General features: G+C 44.6%; 1 protein-coding gene across 5 annotated transcripts in view; it reads left to right on the forward strand.

Annotated features, from left to right (window-relative positions):
• The window catches only part of MSANTD1 (Myb/SANT DNA binding domain containing 1), a 49,433-nt gene that overhangs the window by 12,971 nt on the left and 19,583 nt on the right, over positions 1–16,879 (forward strand). For 3 of the 5 annotated variants that reach the window (XM_072862247.1, XM_072862246.1, XM_072862251.1), the window contains 2 exons: positions 2,402–2,494; positions 16,125–16,389. In XM_072862247.1, coding sequence (XP_072718348.1) covers positions 2,402–2,494; positions 16,125–16,389 — 358 coding nt within the window. Of the gene's footprint in view, positions 1–2,401; positions 2,495–14,165; positions 14,282–15,962; positions 16,007–16,124; positions 16,390–16,879 lie in introns of those variants that run through there. The other 2 variants (XM_072862248.1, XM_072862249.1) reach the window with 2 other exon arrangements.

Here is a 16,879-nt window from a genome sequence, read left to right on the forward strand (position 1 = left end):
GTCAAAAAGAGTCCCTTTTCTACTGCATAGCTCCTACTTTTATGGTTAGTATATTTCAGTGAGATTAAACTGTACTTATTTTCTCAAAAGATTTATTTGCAACTTCCAAATAGTGCTACTTGTCCTTCCACTTCTCTCAAATACATATTTAAAGAATTGGAAGAAACAACAAAATTGAAGAAAATCAGGCTCACAGGATTTAAAACACATGTATAGACTTGCTCTTTAATTACAAACATACTCTTTTCTAACAGTTAAACGTAGAGCTAGCTGTTACTTTGTGTTGGTTTGTGATAAAAACACATTGGCTAACAGCTACTTTAAAAATTCCTTTAAGAAACCCCTTTGGTTAAATTTTTGCAGCTAAACTCTTGGTTTGAGGATGAAGAAGGTGCAGGAAGCTAGACTAGAAATACAATAGTTAGTAAAACTATAGAAACTTTCTATAGCCTATTGGACTACAGAGAGTTTTATGATCTGCTTAACAGTCAAGAAGCCCAGACTACTTTTAACCTCAGCTTAAACAAACACTTAAAAATTCAAGGTAAAGCACTTTGGTGGTGATAAAAGAGATTTTTAGTTTGACATTTTAACCCTAAAGTCATAGGTTAGGACTTTGAACGGTGGGAACTGATATATCTCCGGTGATTTCAAGAGGGCTTGTTTGCAGGATCTTGTTCCCTTGCTGGTACTTGTCCCTTGAGTTCTCTGCACTGATATCTGCGTAGGCTCCCGGGTACCCTTTTCCTGTCCCCGTGCCAGCTATCACGCTGCATCCCGCGAGCGGCTCCCACACTCTGCAAGCTCCAAACCCGGCCAGGGGAGTCAAACCTGCCCCTCTTGCCGAGGCCTCGGCTCACAGCCTTGTGCTCGCTGTTTAAGATACAAATGATTGGTGTGGTGGTTTTCATATAATAACTTAATGGTTATAATACTAGTCTCAGAAGTGGTCAAAGTTGGGTTTGGGTCCTCCTTCTCCCAAGGGATATTCAAATCCACCTGTCCCTTCCCAGGCTGTAGGCAACCTCTCAGCCCTTCCTATTGAAGTTGTGCCACGGTGCGGAGAAGGATTCACAGAGCTGGAGAAGAGAAGCAAGTGGGAGCCTGACTGTGGCCTACTGGTTGGGACCTCCCCTGAAGGGAGGTGGGGAGCAGGTATTTGGCAGCATTCCCAAGGCTGCTTACTACACGCTTTGCATGAAAACATGACTGGATAAAAATCAAAACCGGCCGTGGAGGGAGGCAGAGTCCAAACCCAGCACCTCTCTCTACAGGGAGAGGTTGCAACCACCTTGCCCTGGCGGCGGGTGCTATTTTCGTGCCACCCCAACCACACCCTCTTCCTCCAGCCACGTCTTTAAATGGAAGTCGGAGCGGCTGCTCCCTCGTACCGACGCCAGAGCCACGTTGAGGAGCGTTAGCTGCGCTCACAACTTCCCAATCCCAAGTGGGCTTTCACGGGTGTAAGTTTTAAGAGGTTCAGCTCAGCCAAAATGGTGGGATCGCAGCATGGAGGAAGAAAAACTTGAGGTATCCAAATACCTTCTTTTGGTGAAAAAATGGGTTCCTGTGGACTATTAGGCACTTAATCAGTTATTTTCTTGGAGGAGGGGAAAAGTCATGGCTAATTTAGCTCTGCGTCTTAGACTTGGAAATTGTTTCCCATTGCGATACTCTTTAGGTACCTCTGTGGCTTTGAGGACCTTGCCTTAAGTGAATTGAGAGCATGTTTCATTTTGAGATGTGGCTGAAGGACATGCAAGGTTGCCTTCAGCTCTGGAGCGTCCAATTCTCTTTTGAAAATTACTTCAGTTTCACAGTCATTTAGAAGCTTTTTGAAATTTTTCCTCTTGCTATCTCTGGCTTCTCCTTGTGTAAAATAGAGATAACAATACCTTCAGGACCCACCGTGTTTTAAAAAAGACTTGTGATCCGCTGAAGGACAGCACGCTGAGCACTGAGCGTTAACTCACTAATTGAGGAGTTTGGCAGATGAGAGAAAAGTAGGGAAAAATTGCGTCCACTGGTGGCCTGGATGAGGCTGGGATGTCTTTTAAAGGACACCCTTTGCTGGCAGTGGTAAGATGTGTAGGTGAGGATGTTTGTCAGATTCTTCTGGCTTAAGCTGAGTAGCTTTCAGCACACAGGAATGAGGTTGTTGAAGGCTTATGGGCCAGTTCAAGTCATTTATGGTGGGACTATATAGCATGGGGAATATATTTGTCCGTACTGTTTGAAAGGCTAGAGTTTGCAAACTAAATTAAACTAAACCTACCTCGCTAGACCTTTACAAGATAACCTTGGCTAAGCATGGCTGACCTTTTTCCTCGATTGCTCTGAAATGTTTCCTCGCTCCCCTCCCCGCATGGTGCCTTGTTCTGCCAAACTCTTTCTCCCGCAGACACGAAGTTCTGCTCTGGGTCGGTGATCTGCTGCGAGGACTCCTGCGTCGACTTCAAGGCTCATGGAGGATCTTCTGTTCCAAGGACAGCAGGTACTGAAGATTTTCTTCCACACCATAAAACCCCTGAAGCTGTAAAAGTGTGGGTTTGTGTATTGAGCCTGTGCCTCCCTTCTGCTCCACCTCTGAGAAGCGGGGCAAGGGAACGGGGCAGAGTGTTCAGGGCTGCAGTTTCCGAGTGTGGGGACGTTGCTGTGTTGCCTCCCCTTCAGCCAGAGGAGGTCAAGTCAGTCACTGTTTCAGTCCCTTGTAAGGAGACGCTTCGCAGGTTTGTACCTTGTAGATAGAGGAGTCCACGTTACGCTGCCTGCTTTCTGCGGTGATTGCTGATTTGGGTTTTTATAGGGTTTAACTGATCAGTACTTTGTCCTTGAACCAGTTTGCTTTCTCCTGATGCACTGGCTCTGAGGTCGCTGTGTGACTGGATCATATCAGACATGTTAGCCAGCAGACTGGGAGGGGTGTATTTTAAAATTTGTTGACTTTTAACATTTCTTCACAGTCTTGAGAGTCCAACGTATTTTTGTGTCTTGTGGTGGACATGCCTTCTTATGATCCTGTATTAAACTGACACTCAGTCTCATCATCTCCTCCAGCTTTTACATGCAGAATTTTCTGATGAGAGTATTGCTTAAAGAAAGACAAAATAATTTCTTTTTTTGGTGCTTCTTAAGTAAAACTACAGCACACAGAAAATCAACCTGTGGCATCCAAGCATGCCTTTGATTTTTACCAGTCTTGGATTTGTCCTAAGACGGTGTAGAGTCTGTAGGCACATGCAGTGTGTTTCTGAATTTCTGGAGGGAAAATATAATGCTCCTTCACTTCCTGAGGGTTATTCTGCATGTAGTAAGGTTTCCATGGGTTCTGCTGTGAGGTGATGGCCCGATCTTCCTCCAGCTGTCCCTCCCTCTCCTCTTTCAAGACTTGTGTTGGAATAGTTGCTATTAGAAACCAGCCAGGTAAAATAATGCATATGCACCTCTGTGTGTATATATATTAAAAAAAAAATAAAAACCGAGTGTGTGTAAATAAAATAGGCAGTGGCACAGATGTTGATTCTCTGACAATAATTAACACAGTCAAATGTAAATGAAAACCTTATTCACAAGATTTACTTACTGTTTTACTAAGGTTTCATACAGAATTGAGCATTTGAGAATGACAGCTGATTTTTGACCATTTCTGGGTGTAGTGCAATCTAACTATTATATCATGTTAATAATCTAAACCAAAGCTGATCTTGCTTTCCCATATTGTAGCATGTCGAAAGTAGTAGAAAACTTCTAAATTACCTTAAAAGTGAGAATGATTCCAGAAGCTTTGATAACTCACACCACCTGTAATATTTTAAATGTTTAGACAGGAACTTGCATGTGATGCCTGCCTGAAGGAGTTCTTGTTTGTAAGATAAAAACAACATAGGAACAATAATGTCTCTAAAATATTTACAATAATAAGATGTATAAAATACTCCAAAAATATTCCCAATAGTTGTGGTGACCAGTGTTCAGGATTCTCTTCTGCCTTTACAGCAGAAGAAACCTGAAAATGTGTATTTAGGTCAAAGCAAACACTAGTAAGGATATATCTTATCCTCCTTTTGGGACCATGAATTTTATTACTGAGTGAAGTGTCTGGTTCTGAAATTCCAGGGAGTGTTTTCTGCTGCTTCAAAACCTTTTTGGACCTTTCTTTCGGCTTTCATCTCTGGTTAAATGACTCCTTAACCCTGCAAGGCACTGCAGAAAAAGCGCATTAATTTTTTCATCTGGGGGTCTGCCATGACCCAGCATTACGGCTTTTACCCAGCGGCTGGTGGAAGTCTGGATGTCAGTTGTCGTTATCTGATAGCCTTGTACAATACCCAGAGAGGCACTGTGCAGATCAGAGGTCAGGGATGGAGCTGCAGATCGGTCGATGAAAGAATTTGGTTATTGTGGAAACAGGTTAAAGCAGAGATCAACACGAGTTACAGTAGCTGGGTTCTGGCTGGGTGTCGTGGTATTCTGCAGATTTCAGGAGGCAGAGAAGATCAGAGAGTTTGTCAGGAATATTTCATGTAACGTCAAACAGCTCTTGTCAGACTTGCTCCTTTGTTTTCAGAAAGGCAGGGTGATATTTCGGAAAACGTTTACTGTCGTGGTTTTCCTAGACTGGTTTTTACAGCCAGAAGAAATGGATAAGGGTTTGTCTTGTCCCATTTGTTAGGGACGTCCCAAGTCCTCAGTTCCCAGATGTGTGTTGGGTTGGCCAGCCACTCCAGCTCGTGTGTTCAGTGGTCCTGCCAGATCAGCACTTCACTGAAGTTCTCCATAATGTATTCACAAAAAGTGATAAAACACTCCATAAGAGGCCTCAAGGAATGATTAGTTTAATCTTCAATTAGTTCCCGCTGAGACTTGATGAGAAATCATTTGAAAAGGTATGCATGAGCTTTAATATAATCTGCCTGTCCAGTTGTCATAAAGCATAGTGTGCAGAGAGGAAAGATGTTGCAAATGGAGAAAACCATGGCATTAGGATCAAATATTTTAGACTGCTGCCTGTGATGCGTTTTTGGTCTACTTGAGTGGCTTCAGCCACTGGGATATTGCTACGGGGCATTAAAGACAGCGTGGGGGAAGAGTCAGTGCAAACAGTATGTTCAAGCATGCAAGCCATCACTGTTGGGTTAAAGTTACAGTATATTAGCAGAGAAGAATATTTTCATTTATATGGCTAGTGAGATGCTGACAAAAAGCAGTCATACTTGTTCTGCCCTTGGTTGGGAAGGTTTGTGGATCAGGCTGTTATGCTCTTTTCAAATCCACAGCAAAACAAGAGCTAAAGCCAGTCCAAGTAGTTTTTACAATATCCTTTTACAGTAAGATGAGTGAGGTGGGGGGAGAAGAGGACTGACTTCCGAAGTCCTTTGGAGTTGGCCGATTGCCTCTAGTAAACAGTTGCACAAGAGGGCCTCCCTTGGGAAATGCCCTATTGCTTTCTGTTTGCACAGCAAATGAAAAACACTGGCCACTTTTATTAAAGAGAATGAGATACTGTGTTGTGAACTGGCTTGGGTTTTGTAAATTGTTTAGTCTTGTTTCTCTGCAATCAGAGGGTGGTTCCTTGTTGCTTTGTTTAGAAGATCTCTGGTCCTACAGTCATTAAAGCTGTTTTATAATCCCAAAAAATCCCAACCTTCTGAGCAATTGAAGATTTGCTTAGAACATGGGGATCTAAAAGTGCTTCTTCTGGTTATGCAGAAATCTGTCAATTGAATGTTTAGGGATGAAACAAAATAAGAATTCCCTAGTGCCATTCACATCTGCCACAGACTCCCTTCAGACAGCTTGTCTGTACTTGCATCTTCACACTGGATGTCTCCTGCATCTGTGTGGTTTTAGGTTCCATACATTTTAGGTCTGCACTTCCCCCTCAAACATCTGGGTTAGGTTTCATATTTATGCTGGGTATGCCCAGCCCCCTGTGGAGTTTGGCTGGAAATAGGTAGGCTCTGCACTACTGAAAATCTGGTCTGTAGCTCTTCAATTTTGTTACTATTCAGAATAATCTTTGCTCACCTAATGGAGGGGGCTTTTCTGCCAAAAAAGAGTCATTTGAGTGCTCACTAATCTGCTACAGGCAAACAGAGTCCAGTTAATCCATAATTTAAACTAATCTTGTTGATTGCACTAGCATGATCTACTCAGCAGAGAAACGGATGGTGGCAGGTACTCTGTCACTCCTTTTGGTAGTATTAGCTTTGCTTGCTTCCAAATCTGCGTCAGGGGAAGTTCAGGTTGGGCATCAGGAAAAGGCTCTTCACTGAGAGGGTGGTCGGTCACTGGAACAGGCTCCCCGGGGAAGTGGTCACGGCACCAAGCCTGTCAGAGTCCAAGGAGCATCTGGACGACGCTCTTAGTCATATGGTTTAGTTGTAGGTAGTCCTGTGAGGAGCTGGGAGTTGGACTTGATGATCCTTATGGGTCCCTTCCAACTTGAGATATTCTGTGATTCTGTGAATACCCCTGTTGCGGTGGGTATTTATAGGCAAGCAAATCATGCTGCTTTTGTCTGCACAGACCTACACTTATTCAGGGCACATCCTCTGGTGTACAACACTGAATGCCATGTTGAATGAAAAGCACTGGGGAGGATTTTAAAATCACTGATGGTATTGGACAGCTGATGTTGGACGTGGGAAAGTTTGCACCCAGAAGTGGTTTGTGGGTGTGCGTTAGTTCAGGAGAACTTAGGAAAGGAGGCAGACAGACTTCCTCAGGCTGGCCAGAATGTTCCTGTATGCAACAGCTAGAAAATGTTTCTTTGGTCTGTAAGCTGATGGGTTTGCTGGCAGCATTTCACTGATGCCAAGAGGGGAAGCAAATACACACTCCTTGGTTTAGTGATAGCCAAAACAATAGAATCTAATGCCCAGATCGGAGGAGCACACTCAGGCTGGAATATAAACTGAACTCTGGTAGCTGGAGAGTGGTTGGAGCAGAGCCGTGTCTGATAAACAGCAGAGAGCCATGGATAGGGGAAAAAAACAGCTGGAAAAAGCCAGGAGTCAATGAGGAACATAAAAGCAATTGCAGTACAGGCGTGTACAGTGAAGGCAGCGAGAGGAGACGTGCCCTCCCTGAGCAGAAGGCTGGGTGGAGGGGCACGCTTGGATGTAGGAGATGACCCCTCCTGGCTGTCCCTGGGATGCCCAGGGAGCAAGACGGTGCATGCTGTAAACCAAGAGGAGTAACAAGACCCCAAATACTGCCAAACCACTTTGTGTTAAAAGGGGCAATGTTATATGCATATTGCAATAAACCTTCCTCTGTTGAGATGGGTCGTCCTCCTGCCTATCACAAGATGCAAGAGCTAACGCTTAAGTTCCCAATACTGTGTTTGTCTTGGAGCTGCAACTCAGTGTCCCAGTAGCTTGCTACTTGCGTAGATCATCTGCACAAAGGCAGAAGTCATCCTTTTGGGGAAGCATTTGGAAACACAGACCATGCAGGACTTCACAGGCCATATGGCTGCACAGTCTCTGTGGGACAACATGGAAACACGTGCTTCTACTGGAAACCCTGTGTGTTTTCACTGGGGATAGCAGTTTTTTCATGCAGCGCTCTGACGGGGTACTAAACACCCCTGAAACACTGAGCATGGCATTGGGAATAAAGCCAGGACCAACCGCAACCTGCTGTGTTGATGCTTCCAGTCGGGTCCCTTGAAAGGCGTGCGCGTTTCCCATGCAAGGCAGGGAGATGCCGTGGGACGGCCGACATCGCTGGCAGCCTGTCCCACAAATGGCAGCTACCTCTTGTACGGTCTCAACTTCCGTTAACCACCACTTAAGCAGATAAGCTCTTTGGCTATTGCAGCAGCGCTGGTGGATTTGGTTTTACTTATCTTTTTGGCAGCTCTCAGATCAGGCAGTCTTTTACAAGTATCGTCTGAACTTTATAGGTTGAAACACTTTTCTTGAATTTCCATTCCTGAGGCTGCCTCGCAATAATACCCAAAACACCATTTACATTTTAGTATTTAAATCTTTTATGAACTGATACAAAAATCTCCTGTGCCCTACATATTTTATCTGAAATATATATTTTTTTAAATCTTGTAAATTTTCCTCTGTGGGGCTGGAAAGCCGAGCAAACCTTTGCGAGGGGAAAAGCCCACAGCTGGGAGTAGTCCGGGGTCTCCAAGCAGAAGTGCAGAAGGAGAGTCAGAGAAGCTCCTGCCCTTCTCGACTTGGCAGACATCTTTGATCTTTAATGCTTTTTATTTTTGAAACCTGTGGCTGATTAAACCGCAGAACAGCAGGACCTAATCCCACTGCCGTCCCCCACCGAGAGGAGCGGGTGCGAGGTGTTCCCCAGCCACCTTGGGGTACTTGCTGGGCTGGCCTGGAGCGCGGCTGCGGGCAGAGGGCAGGGTCTGCTGAGGGACCGGAGCCTCCCCGCATCCATCGTGGGCCTTGGCAGGGAGTCAGGGAGAGACAGCGTGGGGATGCAAGCAGCTGCTAGGTGGATGCAGCAGGCTGCCAAGCTAGTAGCAAGCTCCAAGCGGCGAGGCTGGGCTTTTGGCAGGGAATTGCCAGCGACTTGCACTGCAGTTTCTCTGAGGTTGCTGGAAAAGGGCCCAAACCGCTCTCTTTTCTGGAAGAACAGCAAGCTAGAACCCATTTATTCAACGCAGCTCTAATGCTTGCTACCACAACGGTGCAAAAACTTGCTTAGCTGGAGTCCTGTGCCAGTGCCAAGCTCCCTGTGCTTGGCTCGCTCTCATCTGTTTGAATCCGGGGGATGGCTTCTTGCTAATGGATCAATGAATCGATAACCTCCTTCAAGCATTTATTTAAATAGCGCTACCTTTTACGCTGCTGTTAGCAAGGGATGACACCAGCAGCATTAATTCTTCCTGGGGCAGAAATGATGCTGCGTGCAGCCACAGCACCATCATGGTCAAACCAGCTGCCGTCATCTGGTTTTTCGTGACACGGTGTTTTTTTCCTGCCCTGCTGAGTTGTGGGAATGTCGCTCAGCACAAAGCACAGGGCAGACTTCTGTGCAACAGGGATTACTTTTCTTCTTTTGTGATACGTCTCAAGTCCAAACTGGATCAAATCATGGTCTATGTCTAAAGTGCACTGTTTAGAACAGGTTCTCAGAGGAATTTACTTCTGAAAGAGAAATATTTGCATAGCATTTTAGGAGCAGTTTTTAATGAAGTAGACACTTTCCAGCATGTAGCTTGCTAAAATGTGCTAAACCCCAAATATGGGCAGGAGGATTTATTGGCTAACCCCCATTAGTCCAGAAAAGGAGTATGTCTGATACTACATAACTGCAGGGTTGTTCCATATGCTGAGGACCTGCAAGTGATTTCTTAAGAGTAAACAAGTCTCAGAAATGCTCTGTTTGCTATAAATTGAACTAGGAGTATGACACATGTAGAACTGATGTCTTTGCTCTCTATACTATATAACTAAATTTTCAAGAATATTGCCTGTCTCTCCCTCTATGCCTGAAAATTTAGGAACATGTGTGACTGAAAGCCCATCTAGTCTAGCATCCTGCCTCCATATATTGTAAGTGCCAGACATTTTGGGAATGGTTATTTGTAACTTCTGGTCATAAGGGATTCCCTCCCCCCCCCCCATATGCTAAACTAGGGTCTGTAGCATGAGTGTTTGTGTTTCTGCTAAACTTTAAAAAAATACAAAATAATTTAAAAAAATCTTAGTACTGTCATTTTAAATCTAATTACTACCAACATACCAGCCTATACCTGGTTTCTCCAAGCAGTGAATTCCTTGGGTTCCCTGCAGTCCATGAGCTCCTTCTTCTAAAGCCCCATATAATTCCAGTTCTCCCCCTCGTCTGTGCTAATGCTTCCTGCTCTGACCACCAAAACTGCTGAAGCCCCATTTCCCAGCTTGTCTGCGTTCATCTTGCTGTCTCTCGCCATCCTTCTCTCTCCAACTGAATGTCTGTGCAAAGCTGGCTTCCATGGTTACTACTAAAATAGGCAAAGGAGATATTTTTGGTCAGAATCTGCCTGTTCAGCAAGATCAAAATGCTTTTGGGAAATGTTCTGATTACAGTGAAATTCAAGCAGGATGTGGTCTAGCAAAATGAAATAAAAAACCTCTCCAGCTTTCTCCAGCTCACCTGCACCTTCTCAGACCACCGTCCTCCTGGGCTGCCTGGTACCCCGCTCCGCCATCAGGGAAACTGCCACACAGACAGCCCCGTGGCAGGGCATTTGTGTGGAAATGTTCATTTTTCTTGTTCTTTTTGCTCCAAGCATTGACATACCAAAATCTTCTCTGCCCCGTGTCAGCCAGGATGCCTTCCCCTCAGCCAGCTTCCTCCAGAGCACCCATTTCTGTTGTCGGACTTCTTTGCAGCTATTATTTATTTTAGATGCACGTAAAAGCTATTCAACCATGCGATGGTCTTTGCTCAGTAATGTATTGCTGTCACTTGTCCCTCCTGGTCTATCCTGTTTGTTTCCCTTGTGGCGTGTCCCAGTTAGGCTGCAGACCTTCTGACGAACGGGACTGTCCTTTTTTTTTTTTTTTGATGTACCGTGAGACACCTACTATACTTACTCAGCCTGAATAACTTTTTCTTTTTGTCTTTGCAGTAGGACCTTCTGCAGTTTAGATGGTTTTTTGCTTCCCTTACAAACGGCGTTGTACTGTTCCTCTGTTAAACCTCCCTCACAGATATTAGGACAGCATGAGCTGTGGTTCCTGTGCAGTTTTACAGCACTGACCTGGTGGCTCTGTATTCACAGCTCTTATGGTTTTCGAAAGCTTCTGAGCCTTTACAAACCCACACAACTCCATCACCCAAGGAGACCAGCAGACCAAAGGGTGCATGGACCTTACCAGAGTTCCCAAGCCCAGCTCTGCTGTCTGCAAGGTGCTTCCCTACCTCAGGCTGAGCTCCTGGTGTCCAGCACTCCTCAGCGCAGTGGCTTCACTGCCATGGACCTGTTGGTGTAATGCAGGAGAAAAGAAGGCAGCTTCTCCTCTGTGATCGCCTGTCCCTGCCTATTTCCTCTGGCCAAGCTTTTCAGAAGCAGTGGAAGAGTATTTCTGCTCTCATTGCATTTATCCCTCTTTACAAATTTCAGTGTGCAGCCATGAGAGACACTAAACCCATCATTTTTAGTGAGACTTTAGAAAGTGGGCATTTTAGCCCAGTGGACGGCAAAATGTGGGGCAGGAGACAGCCTCCCAATGTGTGCAGACAGCTTTTTTGAACTTAAAACATAGCATCCCACTGCAATGCAAACCCCAGATGCTTTGTTTTTAAACCGACACATACATACCTGTACACCCTTTTAAACAGAGTTGTCAAGGTGTGCCTGCACTGAAGTAGCCAGAGGATGAACACATGCTCGGCAGCCACTATCCAATTTCCAGATCTATTATTGCCCACACGTGTTACGCTCCTGGTGGGCCATACTGGAGTATTGCAAGGAGCAGTGACAAGCCTGTGCTTTGGACAACCTTGCTCTCAACAGCTTGCCCTGAACACAACAGGGTGCAAGAGGCTTTGTTTTTTGAGTTATAGGTAATCAAGACATTACAGGATGCTCTACTGACATACCCATGTGTTTTAGAGACTTGGATCTGTGTCTTTGAGGGGTGATGCATGCTTCTGATGGCCCTCAAGCAGGGACCTCCTCCTCCCAGTGTCACTGCGCAGAGTCGCTACCTAAAGTGGTGTTTGCTGCCAGTGGTGCTAAAACTGGGACCAGACCCATTGGTCTCAAGACTTACCTCAACCAAAACTAAGTACTTCCATTTCTGAAATCCAAATAGGCAGTGACCTGTCAGCACCTCTCTACAGGCAGATGCCCCTTTGGGTTTCAGAAACAGAAGTACATTTAGGAGACGTTGCAGAAATTTCTTGCATCCTAATGGAATAAATTCTGATTTGCCAAGGAGGTGCTGCCTGACTTCTCCTACCACAGCCCCCATCAGCAGGATCAGGCATGCTCTTCTGTAATCAGAGTTTAATGGTTTACAGTTTGTGTGTTGAGCTCTGCTAATTGACTGACTAGAGCCGTTATCTCTCTGCAAATGCAAGAGAAAACGCCCTTCTCTAAAACTTGGCTAAAGGAAGCTTTATTTGGCATGTGTTAGCCCACACTTGCAAAGCTGAAGGCTGTATACGCAGTTGGTTAGCACAGATCACTTGAAGTACAGTTAACAACTGTGTTAGGATTAATGGAGTTGTCTGAACTCTGTGATAGAAACATCTATAGGTGAACTTCATTAGATCTACATCTGCAAATTAGAAACCCTCCTACCCTGTTTGGGGTTTGTTATCTTTAGTGATCACCATGAAATGCGGAACAGCTGTGAGAGCTATTATTCAAGCTGATATATAATGATTGCAAAAAAAGGTAGGGCGTTTAGGCAGATGATATAAAGAACAGATTTGCGAGAGGATCATTAAATTCAGTTCCTCTGAGCTCTTAGGAGCAGGCGTGCATTGAAAGGAAGGGCATGAGTGAGATCCTCAAGCCCACTGAGGTTGGTATTCACAGGAATGTCTTCTAGACTGTCATTCCAGTGCCCGTCAGGGGAGGAACTGGGGCGAGCAGGAGGGTGGAGGAGAACAGCTTTCTCCTACAGAGGGAAGTCTTCTACAAAGGTGTCCTCAGAAGCGCTGTATGTATTTCAGTGGTTTCCAAGAGAAGTAACGTCCTTATTGAGGAGAACAGGAACAGCTTCAGTTTGTGAGGCACTTGGTGCCAGGCTGGTCCTCAGTCTGGAGGAGGCGATGCTGGAGGACTCTGCTGTCAGCAGAGACGTCGGAGCGGAGTGTGTGAGGGATGGCAGTGCCAGGTGCATCACTGCCTTGGGTCTGGCAGAGGCGCAGCCCATCATGCCAGCAGTTATTCTGGGTTTGGTGACCAGCCAGTCTTGAGATAGATGACAAATCTTGTCTGGCCTCCAGCTTGAGAGGGGCAAGAAGCAGCCGAGTGCTAATGGAGCATCTCCTCCGAATGCCCCGGTCCTGGGGAGGGACAGCTCTCCTGCTGTCACAGGGCTGCTCTTCCCCCAAAGGTTTGCCGGTCCCGTCTTAGCTGTTCCTGACTGGGAGGCCAGGACAAGGGGTTAGCGACTCCCAGGGACTGTGCAGGTCTGCAGAACATCAGCAGAGAGGCACAGCCTAGAGAGGTGGTTTTTTTCCCTCCCCTGGCGAGGACTGCAGGGATTATTTGGGGGGGTAAAAAAGCTTTCCTTGCTTTCAGCTCCACCTAGGAAAACAGTCACTTTATCAACCACTCGCCCCGCGTGCTTCAGCGAGGCAGAGGAGGGATGCAGTCTCCACAATTAACATCAATGACTTTCTCGGAGGAGGGGATAAAACCTGAGTCCTGGAAACTTAGATTCCCTTCTGGTGCTGAGGGGAGGGGAATAAGGCAGGTATTATTAGAAAGCATTTCTTTTATTTAACAGATGTTAAATAGCACTACACCACTATATCAATCTGTCAATTACACTAATAGGAAACAGCGTATAGAAAAGTTAAGAGATGCAAATTGTACAGGGAAACACCCCCCCCCTTCTGCAGGATCCCAGGTTTGTGGCCGGGGGCTGGGCGCCGGGCACGGCCCCAGCAGACGGTGCGGAGCGGAAGGAGCAGCCGCACATCTGCCAGGCACATGTGGATGAAAAGGGGAAGGAATCATTGTGGACCATCACAGAAAGAACTTGTTGCAGCTGGACAGGTTCTCTCCCCACCCTGTCCTGGTTGTCGTGCTTGAAGTGGGATTAAAAAAACCTTTAAAGCAGAGACCATTTTTGGGTTTTTTACAGTGTATATATATCACGCTATAGGTTTCAGTGGTGTTAATCAGCATTTTCAGAACCTCGGTGGATTAAAGTCTGGAGGGGGAAAAACAAACCTCTAATGGATGATTAAAGGTTGAAAAGCAAGCTTGGCTTTGCAGTAGCATGCATTGGTCCCAGGTCAGACCTGACACCCTAACAAGAGAGACCAGTGGTGGTTTTCTCTCAGACACTGCATTGCTTCCCTAAACTTGTCCTGGTGATCCCCAGCCCCTGCAGCCAGCCCAGTTTGGTGTGGTTTTATTAACATAGCTGCATGGAGCCCAAGGTTAAGTGATGGGAATTTCAAAACAAAACAATAAATTAATAAAATGAACGTGTCACCAGCTGATCCTCTTCTGACCACCATCTGTCCCCGGATCATGTGATGTCTCCCAGCTGGCCACCCAAGAGACAAACCATGCAAGATCATCATCACAACATATGCTGCTATTTACACATTTTTAAAGGTAATAGTGGCTAGGCTGTCATATTAGTAGTTAAAAGTAGTTATTTGGAAGCTAGGGGATTTTTTTCTTTCTTTCTTTTTTTTTTTTTGAGGAAGCCAGTGACTCAGCAGGTATGTTTCTGACAGAGATATGTTGAGGGTTGGAGCAGTGGAAGTTCCTATGTAGAGTATATGTGATGCCCCCCCTCCCCTTATTCTATGGTATGCTGTTGTGCCTTTTGTAATAAACAATAGAATAAATAAAATGGAAAGAAGGCAACGATACTACAAATGTTACCAGTGTACCTTTTAGGAACATGATGTGCTCTCTGCCATCTCCAGGATGCAAACCAAGCTGTGCATTTTTAAACTATTGTTAAGATCAAGGATGCGGTTATGAGAAGACTTACAATTTATAGGATACTTAAGCATTAAGGATTGAAGCACAGAACATTTCCTGGGGATTAACGACTGACTGGGTGAGCCTCAGGCCGTTAACCCCTGCCTGTCATTAATCTTCAGGAAATGCCCTGCAGTGAGGTCCTTAGTGCTGTTATATGCTGAAACAGAAAATAATAATAAGAAAGGTCCGTGGTTTATTTATTTATATTTTACATAACACGGTTATATTGGGACTGTAGGAAATGAACATCTTTCTCTTTAGCTGGTCCTACTGCTTGAATTAATGCAGTTCCTGCAGCTCACTGTTTTGTGCAAGATTGTTGCCAGATTGCAGGAGTGTAAGCAGGGGCAGAATTTGGCCCACTACTTGTGTTGCACAATATTTAATACGATTAATAAGCGGTGCTTCTCCGGTAGAACTGCTGGCAGAATTTAGCCCTGTATAGAAACCAGCTCAAAATGCTTGTTTTACAGCAAAGCAATTTATTCACAGTTCTAAGCATCTCGCAGCCTTTTTTAAACTCATTGAATAATCCTTTTAGGTTCCCCATAAAGCAGGTGAAATGCTTCTGCTGCAGTCCTAAGGCAGAACACAGGCTGCATAAATAGCATCTAAATTACCAGGCATACAAAATACACATACAGTAATACATACCTACAAAGGCAAATTCATACTGACAGGACTGCAGTGTGTGCTTATCAGCAGCAAAACATCTCGGGGAAAAAAAAAAGTGGCTTTATATTGAAATTGTATATACATTTCCCTCTGTATTTAAACACTTAAATACTATTTTGTGCATGTTCTCAAACCCAGATGCAGGCTCCTTTTTAATGAGCCCGCCTGCTTAAACATTTATTAGCTTAGAGATGTATAGTTTTCATAAAGCTGGCTGAAGCTTTTTCCAGAATATCTTTGCCAAAAAAGCGCTTTTTTTGTGTACATGGCCTCAGTCCTTGCAACCTCCTAGAGAGTCTGTCAAGGCGCAACTTAAAAGCTCGTTCAGGCGACCGTGACCCCCTGCTAGCAGATTGTCTGCCTAAAAGGGAAGGGAAGGCTGAAAAAGAAGTAGAAACTTAAAAGTAGCTTCTCAAAGGCTGCATAGATCTTTTTTTTGTTAAACCTAAAGTGTTTAAAAGCTTTAATATTGATGGCCTGTCAACTTTGTCCTGATTCTTTGGCTTTCAGTTAAAAGGTTTTTGTTGTTGTAGCTTATGCAGTTGCTCTGTTGCTATGGAAACGTGACATCAAAATGACGTTTCTCTGTTTAAAAGCTTTTAACTAAATTCCTGCCTGTCAGATGTAGGCCCCATTTTGTGCACTCAAGCTTCAAGCTGTTGCAAAAAGGTTTCATATGTTCTGTTGTCATTCAAATTCTTTATCCACATATGCATGTCTTGCACTACAAAAAACCTAAACTAAAAACTCAATCTATATTAAGTGTCCTCTTTTAAAACCCTTTTAGGTCAGTCAGCAATGGCTGCAGCAGAAATTCCCAGTTACATTGTCTCTTCTCAGACTGAGAAACACAGGAGGGCCAGAAACTGGACTGATGCAGAAATGAGAGGTTTAATGCTGGTTTGGGAAGAATTTTTTGATGAGCTGAAACAAACTAAAAGGAATGCCAAAGTTTATGAGAAAATGGCTAACAAACTCTTTGAAATGACTGGAGAAATTCGCCACGGAGAGGAAATAAAGATAAAAATTACAAATATGACATTCCAGTACAGGTAAGCTTCAGTTAATTCTTTTTATTTTAAGAGATTTTAGCAGGGACAACGCAGTGATTTTTGCCTTTCAGAAAGAAGTCTCCTAGAGGAAATCTGTCGATAAAAGATTAAAGATTGTTCATATCGCTTTTAAAATTCTCTCTTGCCAGTGCTGTTACGTCATTGTTAATTTTTTCCCCCATTTCATGTCAAACTCCGGGACAACTTTGTTTCTTTACGGTTAGCTAGCGTTGTTATGATGCAGAGGGATAGAAATGTATTTAGTGGGAAAAGAGATTTATTTTTTTTTCTCTTTGCTGAGGGGACTGCTTGTGTTAGCTTGGCAGCACTTCCCTGCAGTGAAACTCCTGCAGTTTGAAGTGGCCAGTGAGAATCGGTGGGGCAAGGCAAAGTTTAAAAAAAATATATAAAAAAATATATATACAGAATAATGTTTTGGGGGGCTGAAGCTCCTGGATTTTGTTCTCGTGAGTTGAAGGGTTACACTTCA

Source organism: Ciconia boyciana, chromosome 5, assembly GCF_034638445.1.
Source record: "Ciconia boyciana chromosome 5, ASM3463844v1, whole genome shotgun sequence".
NCBI classification, from domain to species: domain Eukaryota; kingdom Metazoa; phylum Chordata; class Aves; order Ciconiiformes; family Ciconiidae; genus Ciconia; species Ciconia boyciana.